General features: G+C 37.4%; 1 protein-coding gene across 6 annotated transcripts in view; it reads right to left on the reverse strand.

The window, feature by feature from the left end:
* USP9X (ubiquitin specific peptidase 9 X-linked) overlaps positions 1-18,380 on the reverse strand; it is a 178,800-nt gene that overhangs the window by 39,320 nt on the left and 121,100 nt on the right. For 4 of the 6 annotated variants that reach the window (XM_020967080.2, XM_078146581.1, XM_020967078.2 and 1 more), the window contains 5 exons: positions 12,197-12,305; positions 11,674-11,820; positions 10,820-10,966; positions 5,708-5,930; positions 405-625 (listed from right to left, as the gene is read on the reverse strand). In XM_020967080.2, the coding sequence (XP_020822739.1) occupies positions 405-625; positions 5,708-5,930; positions 10,820-10,966; positions 11,674-11,820; positions 12,197-12,305 (847 nt within the window). The remainder of the gene's footprint in view (positions 1-404; positions 626-5,707; positions 5,931-10,819; positions 10,967-11,673; positions 11,821-12,196; positions 12,306-18,380) is intronic. The other 2 variants (XM_020967081.2, XM_078146580.1) reach the window with 1 other exon arrangement.

Raw genomic sequence — 18,380 nt, forward strand, 5'->3', positions numbered from 1 at the left:
ATATATTTATTAAGTACCTCTTATGCATAAAGCATTGTGCTAGGTGCCAGGGATACAAAAACAAAAATGAAATAATCCTGCTCTCTAGCAGAAGCTTTGAAGTGCAGTGGAGAGTATGCTGGATCTGGAGTAAGAAGACCCAAGTTCAAATTCAGCTGCAGATACTTATCAGGTATGCAACCCTGGGCAACTCACTTAACCCTTGTCTGCTTCAGTTTCCTGAACTGCAAATGTGGATAATATCATTACCTCCCAGATTTGTTGTGTCAAATGAGTTATTTGTAAAGCATTCAGCAAACCTTAAAGTGCCATACAAATAAGAACCAGTATCATTACTACCATTAGTGCTATATAAACATATACTCATGAACACAAATATAGAATGACGATGAAATAAAGTTTACCTCATTGTCTTGCTTCTCATCTCCAGACATATCATCATCTACATCACTGCCGGTGCCTTCTATTGCAAGGATACCATTCCTGATGGCAGGAATCATGTATAGTTGCTGGATAACTGAATTCATGTAACAAGTAGCACCAGCATTTTTCAGACCCACAAATCCTTTTGGTGGTCGAGGTCCAACAGGTGGCAGATATTCCCATTCCGTAAGTGCCTCACAAGCTGAGGGTGATTAAAACAAGTTGTCACAAGATGACCAAAGTTCTATTGTTACTAGGAAGTTCTAACAAATTCACAGATGATCCTTATAACAACCCTAAGAGTTAAGTATTATCTCCTTTTTGCAGATCACCCTTGTGTTTTGGTTTCCTTAAATGGCTTCTTCAAGGTTAGATGGCTACATATAAGTTCTCCTGACAGCCTAATGCATTATACACCTGGGTCCAGAACTTCTTAGCCTGTGATATGTAACAGACAATACTGTATGTACTATTTTGTTACCTAAGTTTGAAGGCTACGTCAGCACACTCATCCATGACCTACACCAACTAACTGCCTTGGAGTACTGATTTTTCTTTGGCATTATTTGCACTATATGGCCTCATTATATTAAAATAGCAGGGCCATCATAGAATCACAACATTTCAAAGCTGGAAACAATTTTCAGAAACGATGTTATTTCAGGGATATATGAATGTTAATTCCTCCTATAGATATTCTAAGGGCAAATATGTATTATCTACCCTGACCATATGATCATATCCTCAGTAAAGGAAAAACACAAATGCACACAATTTCCTACAATCAGGCCAGGAAATCTTTGTCTCACTGATAAGTACATAAATGTATAAAAAGCTGAGTGGTGAAAAGAGGTAATTTGGATTTAATTCTGATTAGTACAGAAGAAATTACCTCTGATTTGGAAATAACAGAATCCTTCCAAGAAAGTGACTATGTCATTTTAATACTAAACAGCAGTCAAGGAAGGGGACAGTGGGCAATAAGATATGTATTCTAAACTCAAGGAAAGTAGATTTTTAAAGGTTCAGAGAAATGAGATATACTCTCATGGCTTTACATTCTTAAGGGAAAAAAAGTTTTCAAAAATAATGACATGGTCTCAAAAATGATATGTTGACAACACTACTGAGAAGGGAACTAAGGAGAAAAAGACCAAAAAAGTCTTCAAAGAGTCTTCTCTGATGAGTGCAGATTTTAAAAGAACATGTTTAAAAGATGGCAGGAAAAGAAAAAAATTTTAAAGTGATAAAGACTTCCCCTCCCACAGGTAAGGACAATAAAAAGAGCTTAAAAAAAAAAGCTAGGTCTAGAAGAATAAAAGTAATGAAAAACAAAGCCTCTGGCTCAAAGCTAGAGGCATCACAGCATAACAGATCAAGTTATTTTGATTCAGAACCAGGAAGAATTGGGTTCAAGATATGCCTCTGACAAATACTAAATGCGTGACTCTTAGGCAAGTCACTTAAGTTCACTAAGTTGAAGTTTCTTCAACTGAAACTCACTACTAGTTATATAAAGAGACAGCTATGCAGACAAAGAAGCAAACATGTAGATTCCCATTATAGCTAACATCAAAGAATCCCATCCTGTGTCCTTCATCTTGTAAATACTCATTTTTGACAAAGCTACCAGAACATCTAGGAGTGTCTGATCAATACAGAATACTGTAGGACCATTATCATTTTTCATTGCAAATGAAACCTAAAATTGAATTAATTTTTTGAAAGTTACAACTGATTCACTGAGTTTAGAAATTAACCCTCAAATCTCCCCCCTCTCCATGTACTGTTGATTAACTACATCTCACTTATCCCATCTTCTTGCAGCAGTTGCTGGTACATTCTTTGTCAAGTTCTACACAAAGAAAGGCAAAACCAGTCCCTGCCCTCAAGGAGCTTACATTTTAATGCGGGAGACAACATGTAAATAAATAGATACACGTAAGATATATACAGAGTAGACAAAACATAACCTCAGACAGGAAAGTTATAGTAGCTAGAGAGATAAGGAAAGGCCTTCTATAGAAGGTATCATTTGAGCTGAGTGTAGAAGGAAGCCACGGATTCTAAGAGGCAAAGGGCAGGAGGCAGAGGATTTTGTGCACGGGGAACAGTTAGTGCAAAGGTATAAAGATGGACCACTGTGTGAGTAACAAGTAGGCCACTATATCTGGAGAGCTCATGAACAGCAGTAAAGTTGAAGACTGGAAAGGTGGGAAAGGGCCAGATATCTGAAGAATTTTAAATGACAAAGGAGTTTATATTTGATCCTAAAGGTAATAAAAAGTCATTGAAGTTTTACTGAGTTGGGGATGACAAGTCCAACTTGAGGCTTTAGGAAAATCATACTGGTAACTTGTGGGCAATAAATTAAAATGGTGAAAGACTTAATTCAGGCATACATATTAGAAGACTATTGCAACAGTCCCAGAGATGATGAGAAACTGGTAGCTATGTGAGTAGAGAAGGAAGTAGAAGACATTATGAAAGTAAAAATAAGAACAAGCAACTGGAGCTGAGAATGACATGGGAGTCTGTGAACCCAGATGACCTGGAGGACATTGGGGGAGGGGAGAAAGGATGGGGAGAAGAGAATAATAATCATAATAATAGCTAATCTAAAATGTCTATCTTGCCCACTCTGGGCCAGACATTGCACCAAGTGCTTTATAATTATTTTCTCATTTGATCCTCACAACAACCCTGGGAAGTAGGTGCTATCCCCATTTTACAGATGGGGAAACTGAGACAAACTGAAGTGGACTGCCCAAGGTCACACAGCTATTACATTTCTGAGGCCAGATTTGAACTCAGATGTTCCTGACTCCAGGCCCAGTGCCCTATCCACAGCATCACCAAACTGCTAGGAATAATGAGTATTATTTTGGACATGCTGAATTTGAAAAACTCAACAAGCAGTTGATGATGCAAGACTGGAGTTCATAGACTAGGATTAACATACAGATCTGGGAACAATCTGCACGGAAATAATGATACCCTAGGAGTTAATGAAGCCACCAAGTAAGAAAACGCAGAAAGAAAAGAAAGCCCATGACAGACTCATGGGAGACAATTACAGTTAGTGGGAATGACATGGATGAAGAGCCAGGAAAGGAGATTAAAGGCGCAACCAAACAGGTACAAAATACAGAGAGGGCACTGTAATGAAAACCTAAGAAGAACATTCAAGAGGAGAAAGTGATCATTGGTGTCACAGGCTGCAGAGAAGGAAATAAGGCTGTGGAGTGAGAAAAGTCCGTTGGATCAGAACACATCAGCACCATTGGTAACTTTTGTAGATGACTGTTCCACTTCGGTGATAAGGCTGGACACCAGACTGCAGAGGGTTGAGAAAAGAGTGAGAGGAGAGAAGGAGGCACCACTTTCAAGGAGCTCAGCTGAGAAGGAAGGGGAGGAGAGATGAAAGATGATAGTTAGTACAGATGGCAGGGCAAGAGAAGATGTTTTAAGGATGAGAGATAACTGGAAGGCAGCAGGGAAGGAACTAGCTGACAGGGAGAGATAAAAAATTAGAGCTAAAGGGGGAGATCATTTTGGGGTCTGATTATTATAGAGGCTGGGATCAAGGGACTGGCCTTTGCAAGACATCTTGATTAGAGACTGGAGGTTAAGGAAAAGATGATAAAGTAAAAGACGTGTGAGATGAGAAGACAAGAAAAGAGAGCTTTCACGGAATGATTTCATTTCCACTGAGACCATAATTCCATTAAGACTACTGGTACCTTTCAAGGAATGCTCTTTTAGATAAGGAAGAGGGCTAGAGGTAGGATGGAAGGATGGAGGAGAAATGAGAAGGTTTGGACAGCTGCTGTGGTAAATGGGATAGAGAATCCACTAAGGAGTAGAAAGAACTCCTTACTGCAGTGAGGTGCTAATTAACATTAGAAAACATAAATCTGGAGTGGACCCAATCAACATGGTCACTGACTTCTTATAGCTCCATTCACATGCCAGTGAGCAGGAGATGGTAGGAGTCATTAGGGATGAGGTTTGTCAAGGAGTGACAGGAAATTACATAAAAGAATAAGGGACCGGAAAAAAGAGTGGAGAATAGAGTTTGTAGAGAGGCAGCTAGATGGCTCAGTGGATAGAGAACTGGGCCTAGACTGAGGAAGACCTGAGTTCAAATCCAGCTTCAGACACTAGCAATAGGACCCTGTGAAAGTCACTTAAACTAAGTTTCCCTTAATCCACCGGAGAAGAAAACAGCCAACCATTCCAGTATCTTTGCCAAGAAAGCCCTATGGACAGCATCAGTGTGCTATTGTCCACAGGGGTCATGAAGAGTTGGACACGACTGAACAACAACAAGACCCTGTAGAGTCAAACACCAAGAAAATGAGAATGAGAAGGAAGACACGTAGCAAGAATAAATGTGATGACCTGGGAAAGTACTGGAGGATTTGAGAGATTCAAGGTGATGGTGAGGACAAAAAACAGGAGGCGGTACAGTAAAACATACAAATAATGGAATCATAAAAGACTAGAGTACGAAACATTAAAATGTATGTTGATATCCACTAGTATTGAGATCTGAAAAGGTAGACTACGAGTGAAGCATAATTTCAAAAGGAAGAATGAGGACTAATGGGAAGAAATCAAAATAAAGCAATTTCAGTCAATATTAAGAAAAACTCTGGAGCTACTAAAATTTAACAAGATGTCTGTCTCATGAGGTGACTAAAACTGTTTATGAAGAGAATGGATGCTTATTCATCAGGGATACTTGTACAGGAACTCCCTTTAACAGACAGCCAACAGAACTAGATGACAAGTAAAGATACTTATTCTAACAATAAGATTCTATCAAAGTGAACTGCAGGACTTGGAACTTAGGTGAAGTAGGTTTGAATAGAAGCCTCAGGAGCTTTCCTATATTCATACTGTGAAAAGTAAATAAGCTTTAATGTCTTGAATGTAAGCGTATATTTTGCCTGCTCAGATTTCTTTTTGGCTTATTTAAAATCACTGGCTACATTCCAGATAGATGAAAACACTATCATAGCAGTGTCATCATGATTACTGTTATTAAAACTGTCTCAACTATCAATTATCTGTGACATGAAAATGTAAGCATTTAATATGAAAAATTTGATAAGTTTGAGTGAATTCTTTTTTAAAGTTCTTAGCATAATGGTAGTCATTATGCACACATTTACTACAAATTTTAAAAAGTTCTTGCTAACAAGAAAATCAATAAGGTACCACTGTGAAAGATATCTGTGTCCAATAAAATAACCAATGATTTAAAGGTATTACGTACTAGTTATTGCTGTACCTATGTAATACATCTCTGTCAATGTGTCCACTATCTGTTTGAGATTTCTCACACAACCAACAGCTAATGCTACAAGCAGCTCAAAACCAGCATTGATGGTAGCTGGTGAACTGCAGACTGGTATGGCCTGCTCAGCTGGCAGTTCTCCATTTCTCATATACTGTAAGTAAACATTAGATGCAGGAAAGATGAAGTCATCAATCAACTCCTGAAAAGTAAAAAAAGAATGAAATGTATTAATAAGTGGAGTCAAAGAAACTAATACATGTTTTAAAAAAGAAATTTGATAATTTTTTTTTAATAATTAAAGATTACTAAGAATTACTTAGTAATACATAGTCATAACAACTGACACAAAGTTGTCAAAGGACTTCTATCACAACAACACTGTGAGGAAATCAGTGGTGCCATTATTACTCTTGTTTTATAGATAAAGAAAATGAGGTTCAGGGACTTACCTCTGATTACACTGGAAGTATCTGTAAGAATCAAGATTTGAATCTTGATGTTCAAATTCTAATCTAGCACCTTATGTACCACTTCAAAATACAGCTTTTGTTCCGTTTCAAAGCACTGATAAGGGTTTGTATTTGTTATATGGAAGGATTTCATAACATTACTATCAAATACTCCTAAAATTATTTAATTTTTAAAAAATATTAAACTCCAGGTTTATTTCCCTTCCATTTCTAGAAACTGACATGATCTTAAATGAGATAAAATGGTAATAACATATAGTTGAAAGGTATAACTATATAAATTCACATGTACAAAAGCTTCCAAATAAGCAGAATATCCCTGCTTCAACCAATAAATTAATAAGCATTTAAGTATCTATTTGCCAGGCAATTTATTAGGTGCCATAAAATTGAGACTGTCTATGTCCTAAGACATACCTTTTACTATTACGAGCCAATATGTTCACAGAAAGGTAAATAAAAAATTTAATTTTTTGTTTGTTAGTTTTTTTGCTAGGCAATGGGGTTAAGTGACTTGCCCAGAGTCACACAGCTAGTGTTTTGTGTCTGAGGCGAGATCTGAACTCTTATTTGAACGGTTATTAAAACTGTCTCAACTCCTGATTCCAGGGCTGGTTCTCTATCCACTGAGCCACCTAGCTGCCCTAAAAAATATAATTTTAAAGTGCAGCTATTTTGAAGGGCATCAACAATGGAGGAAATCAAAAAAGGCCTCTTGAAGGGGATGACATTTGGAATAAAGTTTAAAGGAAGTTAAAGTCTCCAGGATGCAGAGTTGAGAAGAAAATGCATTACAAACATTCCAGGCTGGGCAAAGATGGAAGGGTAGGAGGGCAGGGAGGATGCTAGGAACTGGGAGGTGGTGGGAGGGGTTGTGTGGGAAGAATAGCAAAATGGCCAGTTTGGCAGGACCACAGAGAACAGGAAGGAGTGTAATGGTGTATATGTAATAAAACTAGAAAAGTAGATGGGAGTGGGGCATGGAGAAGTGAGGGAGGTCAGGCTATAAAGGGATTGCAGTGTCAAACAGAAGCAACTAAATGTGATTGCAGAGGTTACTGAGTAGGGCAGCAACACATTCAGAACTGAGCATTAAGAATATCCATTTGGAAGCTGTATTGGAAGATGGATTGGAGAAGAGCTGACATTTGCAGTAGGGACGGCAAGAGATGATGAGGACTTAAATTAGGGCAGAGGCCATGTGAGTAAAGAGAATGAATGGTTCAGAGGGGAGATCTACTGTGGAGATAAAAATGACAAGACTTAGCAAACAATTACATCCTGGGGGGAGGTGGGGAGGGGAGTGAAGAGTTGAGGATAATTCCATGGCTGTCAGCCTGGAGCAACCTTGACCAAAAGAGGGAGGGAGGTTCACAACAAGGGTGTGTTTAGGGAGGAAATGATGGGTTCCTTTTGAGTTACCTATAGGACATGCAGTTTGAGATGCCTCCTAGGCTGTTAGTGAGGTGGGGACTGGAACTCAAGTGAGAGACTAGGGATTGATATGCAGATTTTGGGACTGATATGTAGATCTGGAAATCATCTCCTCAGAGATGACTGAACCCACAGGAGCTGCTAATGTCAACAAGAGAAAGAGTGTAAAGAGAGAAGGTAAGAGAGTAGTCAAAGGTCAAATGATGCACAAAAGTCAGGAAGAGGTTTAAAAAAAAGACCACTGGATGTGGCCACTGAGAGCTCATTAGTAACTTTGGAAAAAACAGGTTCAGTTGGATGATCAATTCAATTCTGGTTGGAGGCCAGACTGCAAAGGAGTGGAAGGAAAGGAAGTAGAGGAGCAGAATTGGTTGGTTTTGGTCCTTTGTACTCAAAGAGGACCCAAGTGACATCACTGTGCTGGGGTTAAGGCACAGTGTGTCCAGCAGTGGCTGATTGGACCAATACGGAGCTCAGAAGGCTCTACACGTATTGGACCCAAGTAGTCTATGTAAACAGCTGGAGAGGAGATATCTCTAAATTTGCATATCTCATATTTCTTTTGGAGCTACTGCAGTTCTGTGCGGAACACAGATGCAAGCAGGGAAGGACCTAGTAGATGAGAAAGAGAGGCCCAACTATTGGAAGAAATGGGAGACGGTGGGATCAAAGGTGCATGGAGAAGGAGGATGGTTAGCACAGCAGAGACTGGAGTAGAGAAAAGAAGGGAAGATGAGGAAGTTTATCGCAAATGCCCTCTAATTTTTCAGTAAAGTATGAGTAGAGGTCCTCAGACAATGGGAGTGGATGGTGGTGATGCAAGAGGCTTGAGGAAAGAAGAAAAAGCTTAGAGCAGCCTTGGAGGGAGGTGCTACAGAGAATCAGTTTGAAAGTAGTAAAAGGGGTTCTCTGCAGCCATGAAGGACTAGTTGTGATGAGATAACATAAATCTGTAGTGGACCTAGTCAAAAAGGATGAGAAAAAAGCTATCAGATTTGCCACTGAAGAATGGGAACAGAAATCAACAGAAAAGTAGGGAAGTGAGTGGAGGTGAGAAAGCAGAAGCAATGAGTATAGAAACATGAAGATAAGTAAAAAGGATAGTAGGATCAAAACAAAGTTTTTTTAAGGCTAGGGTAGCCCTTGGTATTTTTGAAGGTCTAGGGAGATAATAAGATAAAGAGAGATTGAAAATTAGAGTTGGAAGAGGCTGATTAAGCACCAAAGAACAAGGAAGGAGATGGGATTAAAGAATGACTGGAGGAGTTGACACAGTCAAGGAGAAAGGCTATTTCTTCCTATGAGAAGACAGTGGAGGATGAGATGAAATTTTTAATTTGGGAGGAGTTGAGCTTGTGTGAGGGAGTTTGGGAGGAAATGGGCATGTGAGTGAGCTTGAAAAAGTCTGGAACAGCAACTTAGAGAAGTATGACAGAGGTCATCAGCAAAGACTAAATAGACGTGTAAAGTAGTTTGCACCCAATTAAACGTTGTTGTTAAGTTGTGTCCAATATTACACCAAGACTATCCATGGGGTTTTCTTGGCAAAGATACTGGAATATTTTGCCATTTCCTTCACTAGTGGATTAAGGCAAATAGAGTTTAAGTGACTTGAGCAGGGTCACGAAGCTGGTATCTGAGGCTGGATTTAAACTCAGGTCTTCTTGACTTCAGGCCTAGAACTACATCCACTGAGCCACCTAGCTATCTGCCAAATTAAGAACGAATAATAAACTTATAGAGAACCCAGTCTGGACCATCATGTAACCTTCTCCAGCAACGTTCAGCAGCATATGAGCAGAAGCAGGGATAGTAGCTGGTAGTAGGAATAACTTAGAGTTGGAGTCTGAAACAGGATGAGTGGCAATAGGTCAAGAAGGCAGAGAGTGTGTGTGTGTGTGTGTGTGTGTGTGTGTGTGTGTGCGTGTGCGCGCGCGCGCGCGCACAAAGCTAAACTAATTAACTAGGATGTGTAAATTCTGAAGTGAGAAAAGTGAGGCTAGAGGAAAGGTGATGACTTGGATCATGCAGGTGATATGTGGAGTGATTAGAAGCTGTCGTGAGATTAGAGAATGGGTTTAGGAAGGGCTAAGCATGGGGGAGAGGGAAGAACAACAGATTACAGTCAGGAAGAGGAATCTTAATTACAGAGGTGGAATGTTTATTGGTGACAGTGAGATCCACAATACGACCATCTCTGTGTATGGTTCAAGTGGAGAATCAGGGTTAAGTTGGAAAGTAAGGGTATTTGAAGGGACTTTGATATGTATGTATGTATGTATGTATGTATGTATGTCCACCCAAGTAAAGACAGGACTTATAGGGCATAGGAAGACCAAGAGCGAGCTACTGAAATCTTTGAGAAATGAAGAAAATTAAGCAGTAGTAATATGTGTTAGTAAATTAATGACATAAGACAACAGCCTTGCTATCATATGTGTATTCTTAAAGTAATCTGAAATAAAAATCAGTATAAGTCAGGGACTATTCAGTTTACCAAGTATTAGCCAAAGGATTCCTTTATTGCATTTAAAGTATTTTGCTTTATTAAGGATTGGTTCACATACACTAAGATACTATGTCACTTAACACCTTTGGGACTCAGTTTCCCTCACTTGTAAAATGCGAGTGGGTTGGCCTAAAAGGTCATTAGGATCCTTTTAAACTCTTGATCTTATAATCTAAAGAAATTCATTAAGAAAGGCAGTATGGTATACTGAAATCTGGCTCCAAAGTTAGGAAGATGAAATTTAAAATAATGCCTCTGACACACAATGGTATGTAATCTTTGGCATGTCAGGTGCAGATTCATAATGGTAGTAGAAATTTTTTCATAGTGAAATGCATGTATCATTGAAATCAAAGTAGCACAGATTTAGAGCTAGAAGTTTTTGAAACCATTTTATAGATGAGGAAACTGAGGTCTAGAGAGATGACGTGATTTTTCCAGGTCACAGGGCAAATCTGAGACAGGATCTGAGCACAGAATTTCTTGATTCCAAGTCCACTGCTCTCTCCACTATACCTAAAGTCTGCTCCAAAAAGGAAAATTTACATATTAAATAGGCTGGACCTGCTCTCCCTCAAGAGATATACAGAAAGATAATTAAGGCAGTAAACCATCCAGCAGAATACAAAATTTTCCAACTGTAAGAGTTAAAAGACTCACAAAGGCAATCCTTACTTTAATAAGATTAGCACCCCCTTTTTCACAACCAATATGGTATTTCTTTTCAGGAGTCTGAAAGGCCAATAACTCTTTTGTTACACCAAGGTGCCCTTCCAAGATTGTCTCTTCCACTCCTGTTTCACCTGTTCTTTTAACTTCATCCTAAGATGGGGGAAAAAAAAAGAGAGAGACCTTTAAATTTGCAGTCAATAATGTAAAAACAACACACTTCAACATTTATTAAGCATTTACTATGGGAAATGCAATGTGATAGATGCTAGTGATACAGAGACAAAATATTATTCTAAATATTTCACACTAGGAAAAACAGTGCATGACTACTTACACACATGAGTATTTGTAGACACATATTTGAGAACTGTGAGTAATTATTAAGTAATCTAAGGTGATGACCACATTATTAACGTTGGCCTTACTTTAGAAGCTCTGGAAGTAGACTCCAAAATTTGCTCCGGACACATTTTTTGTCCTTTTCCAACTCTAATTAAGCAAGATGACCACATGACCCAAAATGATCACATAATATATGACTATAAGTTTCACATTTCTTAATGAGATTCAATCTTAAAACAATATAAGAATTTCTTAGCTCAACTGAAAATTTTCAAGTGTCTGTTAAATGAACATTTGAACAGAAACTGAAATATATGCGTGTGTGTGTGTGTGTGTGTGTGTGTGTGTGTGTGTGTGAAAAAGAAGTCAAATGGTAGTACATGAAGAAACTTCTGTTTAGTCACAATTATCCTTTTTAATTAAGGGGTCAGGAACAAAGTTTAAAAGTTAAATGATTTAATAAAAATGGCCTATTTATATCTTGCAATATGATAAAAATATTCACTGCAACTTACCCTGATCCTTTTAAGCCAATCAATTTCATTATTTAGAAGAACTTCAGCATTGGGCACATTAATATTACTATTGTAAGCATAATTTAGAAGATGCCTTAATAGAGTAAAATAATCTCCTGAATGTTTAGCTCTCTCTCTCGCTGTGCTCTGAAATATAAACCACAATGTATTAAAGCATGCACGGGTATATACATATACCCACACCCATACACTCTTCCGTTAGTGTTCAAAATACTTAAAAAAAAAATTAACAGCCAACTGATATAGATCAGTTTAAACTAACATTTCCTTATTTAAGATAAGTAAAATTTTTGTTTACAGGGTCTCATTATTTTAATTAAAATTCTCACAAAAATTATAATAGCTCATGTATGAATTAAAAATTCAACAGAACCTAAACCAAACTGTCAAAAAGTATGTACATTAACGGAAAAAAAAATCACTAATATTTTCATTCTAAACATGACCAGTCTGCCATTAATCAAAATGTCACTAATTTTAATAAGAATATTTAATGTCTTACCCCTAAAACGGTAAATAATAAAGTAATGAAGAAAAGTAGAGGTCTATGTCCCATGCAACACCTGGTAGACATTAAAAAGAATTGCTCCTGTGCCATCTGACGAACAGTTCTGAAAAGGAAAATAATTAATGTTTTAAGACTTTCAAACAATAGTAATAACTTGTATTTGACAAAGCAGAAGATATATGGTAAAAAATGTTAACGTAACTCTCTCACCAACTCCTTTTATTTTCATGTCTTATTTTTAGGTGTTAAATTATTAATATTTGATTAACAACAAAAGCAGTAGGAGATTCAACCTCTGAAAATTATTATTTAGGTTTGGTTTTATAATATGAACATACTAGATGAAAAAAAATGTTCTTGCAAAGACCCAAATCTATACTCCTGAATGGCAAGATGACTGTGTACTTTCAGGATTCCTTTCAGAGAGCCATTCCTGTACGCTGGGCAATACTTTCCTTCAAAGACACCGACCTCTAAAAGGGTCGGTGCCTAACATTTCTGGGAGCCCCTTTACTCTTTGTAACTGACACTGGGAGCTAGAACTGTACTGTTCATACCTTATTAAGCTTACAATTTAATGAGGGTATAATGACATGAAAGTATCCTGGAAGAAAGAATGCTGGACTGCCACAGGAATCAATGTACCTTTGAACCAGAAGGCCCTTCAGTTAATCTAACATTCCTCATTTTACAGATGAAGAAACTGTTCAAATGAAATAAAACTACACAATTCACACATCAAGGCACAAAGCCAATTTGTAAGCTGAGAGAGGAACAAAATAATTATGCAAACAGCTGCTACCATTTGTATAGTGCCTGATAGTTTACAAAGCACTTTACTTACAAAATCCAGTGAGGCAGGCAATGATGAACAGACCCTTATGCAGACTGACTCGAAGCTAAAACATTTGAGTATCTCCTCCTAATGTGCTCATATCATTACACTTCATACTTCATTTCACTTATTTGTTAAAATATCCAGTCACCTTTCTTCTTTGGTTTGCTCTGAGCATTAGCATGTTTAATAGCCTTTAAACAGACTTGTTTAACTGAAGCTACTTTCTAGGGATAGGGATTGCAACTGTGATTTCTCCTTTCCCAACACAGGGTGGCTAAGTCCTAGAGAGTTACCTAGAGCAGGGCTTCTTAAACTCTTTCCACTCTGGGGTTGTGACCCACAGCCATACACACACAGTCTAAGCACTGCCTTGAGCAGTGGCATTAAATAGCAACAAATTCACTGAGAGTATTACAAATTAACATTATCTATGTGGTACTGCATTTTTATTTCGTTTGTCAAATATTTCCCACTTGCTGGCCCCCAGAGTTTGACAACTCTAATCTAGAGTCTTGAGGGTTAAGTGACTTGTTTGGGATCACATAGCCAGCATGTGCCAGGGGCAGATTTTAACACAGATCTTGTTGTCTTCAAAGCTGGTTCACTATGCACTATGTACAATGCTTCTCTTCCTAAGCTACTTACTAATAATAATAATAGTTAGCATTTTTATAGCACTTTACATTTTGCAAAACACTTCACAAATATCTCATTTGATCCTTATAACAACCGTCAGTAGGTACTTTATTACTGTTTTACAGATAAAGAAACTGAAACTGACGCCGAGAGGGTAACTGGTTTTGAGAGGGTCATACAGCTACTGAGGTCAAATTCAAACTAAGGTTTTCCTGACTTCTAGACTTCAAGTCTAGAGCTGTATCCGCTGTGCCACCAAGCTGCCTAACAAATTCAGTTTGACAGAATCACTAAGATGATAAAATCACTTAAGAGAACTGATGTTTACTTCCATCATATGAATCCAATTTTCCTTTTTTAAGAAATATAAACAATTATATTACCATGAGAGTAAGAATTCCCTATGATTTAAGTAAAAAAAAAATTTAGTAAGTAAAGGCTTAAGAGTGCACTCGCTCTTCTTAGTGGTCAAGCGCAGTTGTGGTACTTTCCAAACTCAGAATCATACATTTGAGCTCTTACCCTTGACCATATGAAAATTTTCCATGTTTGAACTCTTCTTGACTCAGAAAGAATAGATTCAGTTTCCTTGCTCTTTCTTCTTTATATTTATGATATCTAACAATAATGAGTCGGACCTCAATATCATACTTTATAATTAGGTGCTTTTAAAAATGTGGTATCTTACAGACTGAAAATGATTTGTTTTAGGTTTCAGTTTTTATAAAGTGAGAGAAAAGAACATTCTTTTTCATTAAATGCAATCTTACATATTGTAATCTAAGTGAAGTTTTCTTTATATATTTTGTATTGCTTATAATACTTTTAATTTTAAAGAAATTATAGGACAGCTTGTAACATCTTGCAAAAAGCTTAAGAACTGATGTTCTCAAATCTAGAAGACAAGATTCTGCACAAATCATTCTTTAACACACAAAAAAATAAATTTGGTGGAAGAAAGTAGAATTTCTCTTGTAAAAATACACAATTTAGCAGTATTTAAAAAGGATCCATTTCTAAAAGTCAAGCAATCAGTTTGTAGAAAATTAAGCTGCCTTCCAGCAACTGGGTGGAAGAGCTGGAATTCACACTTCATACCAAATGGCAGTACTTACAACAGCTCATTTGTTAATCTCTGCCCAGTGAAATATTTCACTTTCAGGCTCACCTGAGACGCGAGCAGCCTTCCTCTTGCAGTCTTCCCTGATTCATGTTAATTTAGACTATATAGGAAATGCAGAACTCCCTGCCAGTAAATGATTATGTAATTCCTCCTCGAATACTCCTGCACTATTCTGTCTGCAGCTTTTCTTTGTCTGCTTTCTATCACATGTATTTCAATACAAGTTGTATTACCCAACAGACTGTAAGCTCAAAAGGAGGGATTGTTATTTTATGTGTGAATTCATATGTGAACTTGCAGTTCCTTGTCTACAGAAGGGACCTAATAAATCTTTATTGCAGATTCCAGATTGTAAATTCCACTAATAGACAACACACTGCAGATTGAGTAAAGATTCTTAAGGAAAAGAAAAATATTCATGTTCCTGGATAAGGTTTTTTTTTTAAATAATGTATTTGGTTGTATCTAATTCTTTCAATAGCTAAGCTGAACAAATCATGTCCTCCTACATAATTTTCCCTTCTAAAAAATGGTATTTTTTACATTTAGGTTGCATATCAATTTGTAACTTACTGTGGTATATGGTATAAAGCCATCTTCTGGCAAAGAGTAATTCCCAATATCTTGTTAGAAGTCCTTTTCCCATTACCTTTAATTTTTTGGTTTAATACTGTGACTGTGTTTGTTAGCTCCTGGATCTTTCTTCTCTGGTCTGTTCCACTGTTCTATTTTCCTCTTTTGTAATGAGCAATGAATATAGTTTTGATAACATATTTTTTGAGATTTTATATTATTAGTCTTCCTTCATTCCTATTTTTTCTTTTGAAAATAAAGACCTTTTGCTAACTTCAAGTAAACATTACTATTTTGTTTACTTTGCTAGTATGCCTCTTGGTACTTTGGTATAGACTATATCTGAAGATTAATGTAGATAGTACTGTCAACTTTACAGTCACTGTTTAAAGTGGAATATATTTCCAATTACTTACATCTTCCTTTCTTTCAGAAGATCACAGATTTAGAACTAAAAGGGACCTTAGGGGCCTCTAATGTAAAAAGGATTTTTAGTTTTGGCACTGAAGTAACAACTTGGATATGTTCAGTATTTTAAAGGTTTATGAAATGCTTTCTTCACAAAGTCCCACTAAGTAGGTAGAAGTAAAAGTGGTTGCTGGTGCTATTTTGCAATCTAACAAGTGAAATTTTATTCATCTCGTAGAAATTACCCAAATGGTTTTCCTGCAAAGACTGATTTCAGATGGACTCGCCATCATAAAGCGTGCATTAATATGATTAAGAAAAGAGTAACAATAACAAATTACTATTTAATATGCAGTTTAATTATTTCATTTACTGGCATCTAATCAGCTTTTTAGATACAGGGATAGGCTGTAAAGAATACTTTGTTTCAGGAATTTCTCAGAAGTAATATATCAAACCATGTACTGACATGGATATTTTACAAAAATAGTAAGACCCATAAACACTGAGATACCTATCTCATTCACGACATGTCACTTGAAAAATATTTTTAAATTTTCTTTGAGAGAAATGCAGTAGTTTTCAACAGGTAGCTCATTTGAAAAAAGAAATTTCATGAGAAAAAAATATCCAGGAGAAGCAGCATTATATCAAAAGCACTGCCTAATATATGAATCAAATGTCCTCACAGATGGCTCTCAAAGTAAGAATCCTGTGGCATTTGTTAGGGGATAAGGTTAAAGAACTGACAGCATGAATGCAGTTCCAGTCTCCAAGGAAGAAATAAAAAGAGTCACCACCTGCAATCGCTGGAATTTAAGAAACATAAGAAAGCCTACACATTAGGGAAGCAAAAGGCCTACAAAGAAGATTCAAATCCACTGGTGGGCACAGGCAGTTAGTCCATTAGGGATTCTGACTTCAGAGTACCAAAAGTACCAGAGAATCTGTATTTCCTGGAAGTCAGATTAAGAGGCTAGTGCTTTTTTCCACATGGAAGGTACCTTCTGTGTGTGGCTAATAACTTGCCACTAGCTCCCCTAAGGATCTAGTACTAAATTTAGCATAGCTCTCTAGGACACAATCATTAGTCACCATCAGATGGAGTACTAGAAATAAGAGTTCCTAAGCCTCAAGGAACAAGAGTTACCAAAAGATCTATGATGAAAGCTATAGGTGTACCCATCATTTAACATCTCAATCTGTTACACTGGTGAATCAGAGTGTTAAAGAAAGACAAATTTGCTTTAGCTAAAGACAACGGAGGGGTCACTGGAGTTTAATAAATGACACAGTCTGCCTTGTGCTTTTGGAAAATCACTTTAGTAGCTGTGTGAAATGTGGAATGTAAGCTTATTGAGGGCAGGGGCTACTTGATTTTTGTTTCTGATGCCTGACATAAAGGAGGGTACTTAATAAAGACTTACTGATTGACAGGCTATTGGAGAAGCAGGCCAGACTACCAAAGCCAGGCACCTTGTGGCCTCTGCCTCAAAACACCACTCCTCAGAGAATGTGAGCATTACAATTAATTAGCCAACGACTGATACCTCTATGGTTAAAAAAAAGTCCCACTACATGTTGCTCTGTATATCTGCATTACTTTGAATTACAAGCTACCTGAGAGTCAACCATCCCCAAAGCACCCTACTCCCTAATCTTGCACTACTTGTGTCTCACTTCAACTTCAGTCCCACCATTTCTACTGTTCTCTGAAATGACATTTCTTAATAAATAATATTTCTCTCATTTTCTCTCACATTCCTTCTATGAACTTGCTTTCACTGGGACCCAGCTTCCTCCAGGCAACTCTTAAGTTGTGGTTATCCTCTGTAGCATAGTCCAAGTCTTTCATTATAGCTCCCTACTCCCTTCCCGCTACTGCCCCCCAAAGGACTGGTCCTGGAGGAGAAGTGGGATACTACTTGTTCTGTTCTCTCACTTCCAGACTCTACTGTTTGCTCTATCACACTCAACCTCTCCCTAGAAGCTCACTGATTAAAATTTTCTACTCTATTCAAATCAGGGTGGCTATTGCATATCATTCTCCAGGTCATTCTTTCTCTTTTCTCACAGAGATCAGCTTTGGGTTCACTGTCTTCCTTTCCTCTTTAAATCCTGCCTTTATGTCCTAGGGGACATCATGTGGATGCTCACTCAAACAACCTAACCTCTGAATTTCTCAGTCTCTTTAAATCCCATATGATTTACTTTTTGACTCTATATGAGCCACACACAGGACTGGGTCACACTGTAGATATCACCATTACCCACAAGCGTTCCATTTCTTGTACCCAAACTGAAATTCCTTTGTATGACCAAAAAACTTTTCATTTCATCTTTCCCTCACCCTCTTTTCACTTTTAACTTCTAATCTCTTCATCCCCCAGTATTTTCTTATCACATTATTCCTGCTATGACTTAATTTTTTCCTCCTTTCTAATATCAACTCCATAGTTAACCAGTTTAACTCAATATAATATTCTATTCTCAAATCCCATACTCCTGTGCTCTAATGCCACCTGTATCATGAGAAACTACAGCCCTGTATTAGTACTCTTGCAATCCTTTCCCTCCTGGAATGGATCTACAGGAAGTTA

Source organism: Phascolarctos cinereus, unplaced genomic scaffold, assembly GCF_003287225.1.
Source record: "Phascolarctos cinereus isolate Bilbo 61053 unplaced genomic scaffold, phaCin_HiC Scaffold_726;HRSCAF=1367, whole genome shotgun sequence".
Classification (NCBI taxonomy): Eukaryota; Metazoa; Chordata; class Mammalia; order Diprotodontia; family Phascolarctidae; genus Phascolarctos; species Phascolarctos cinereus.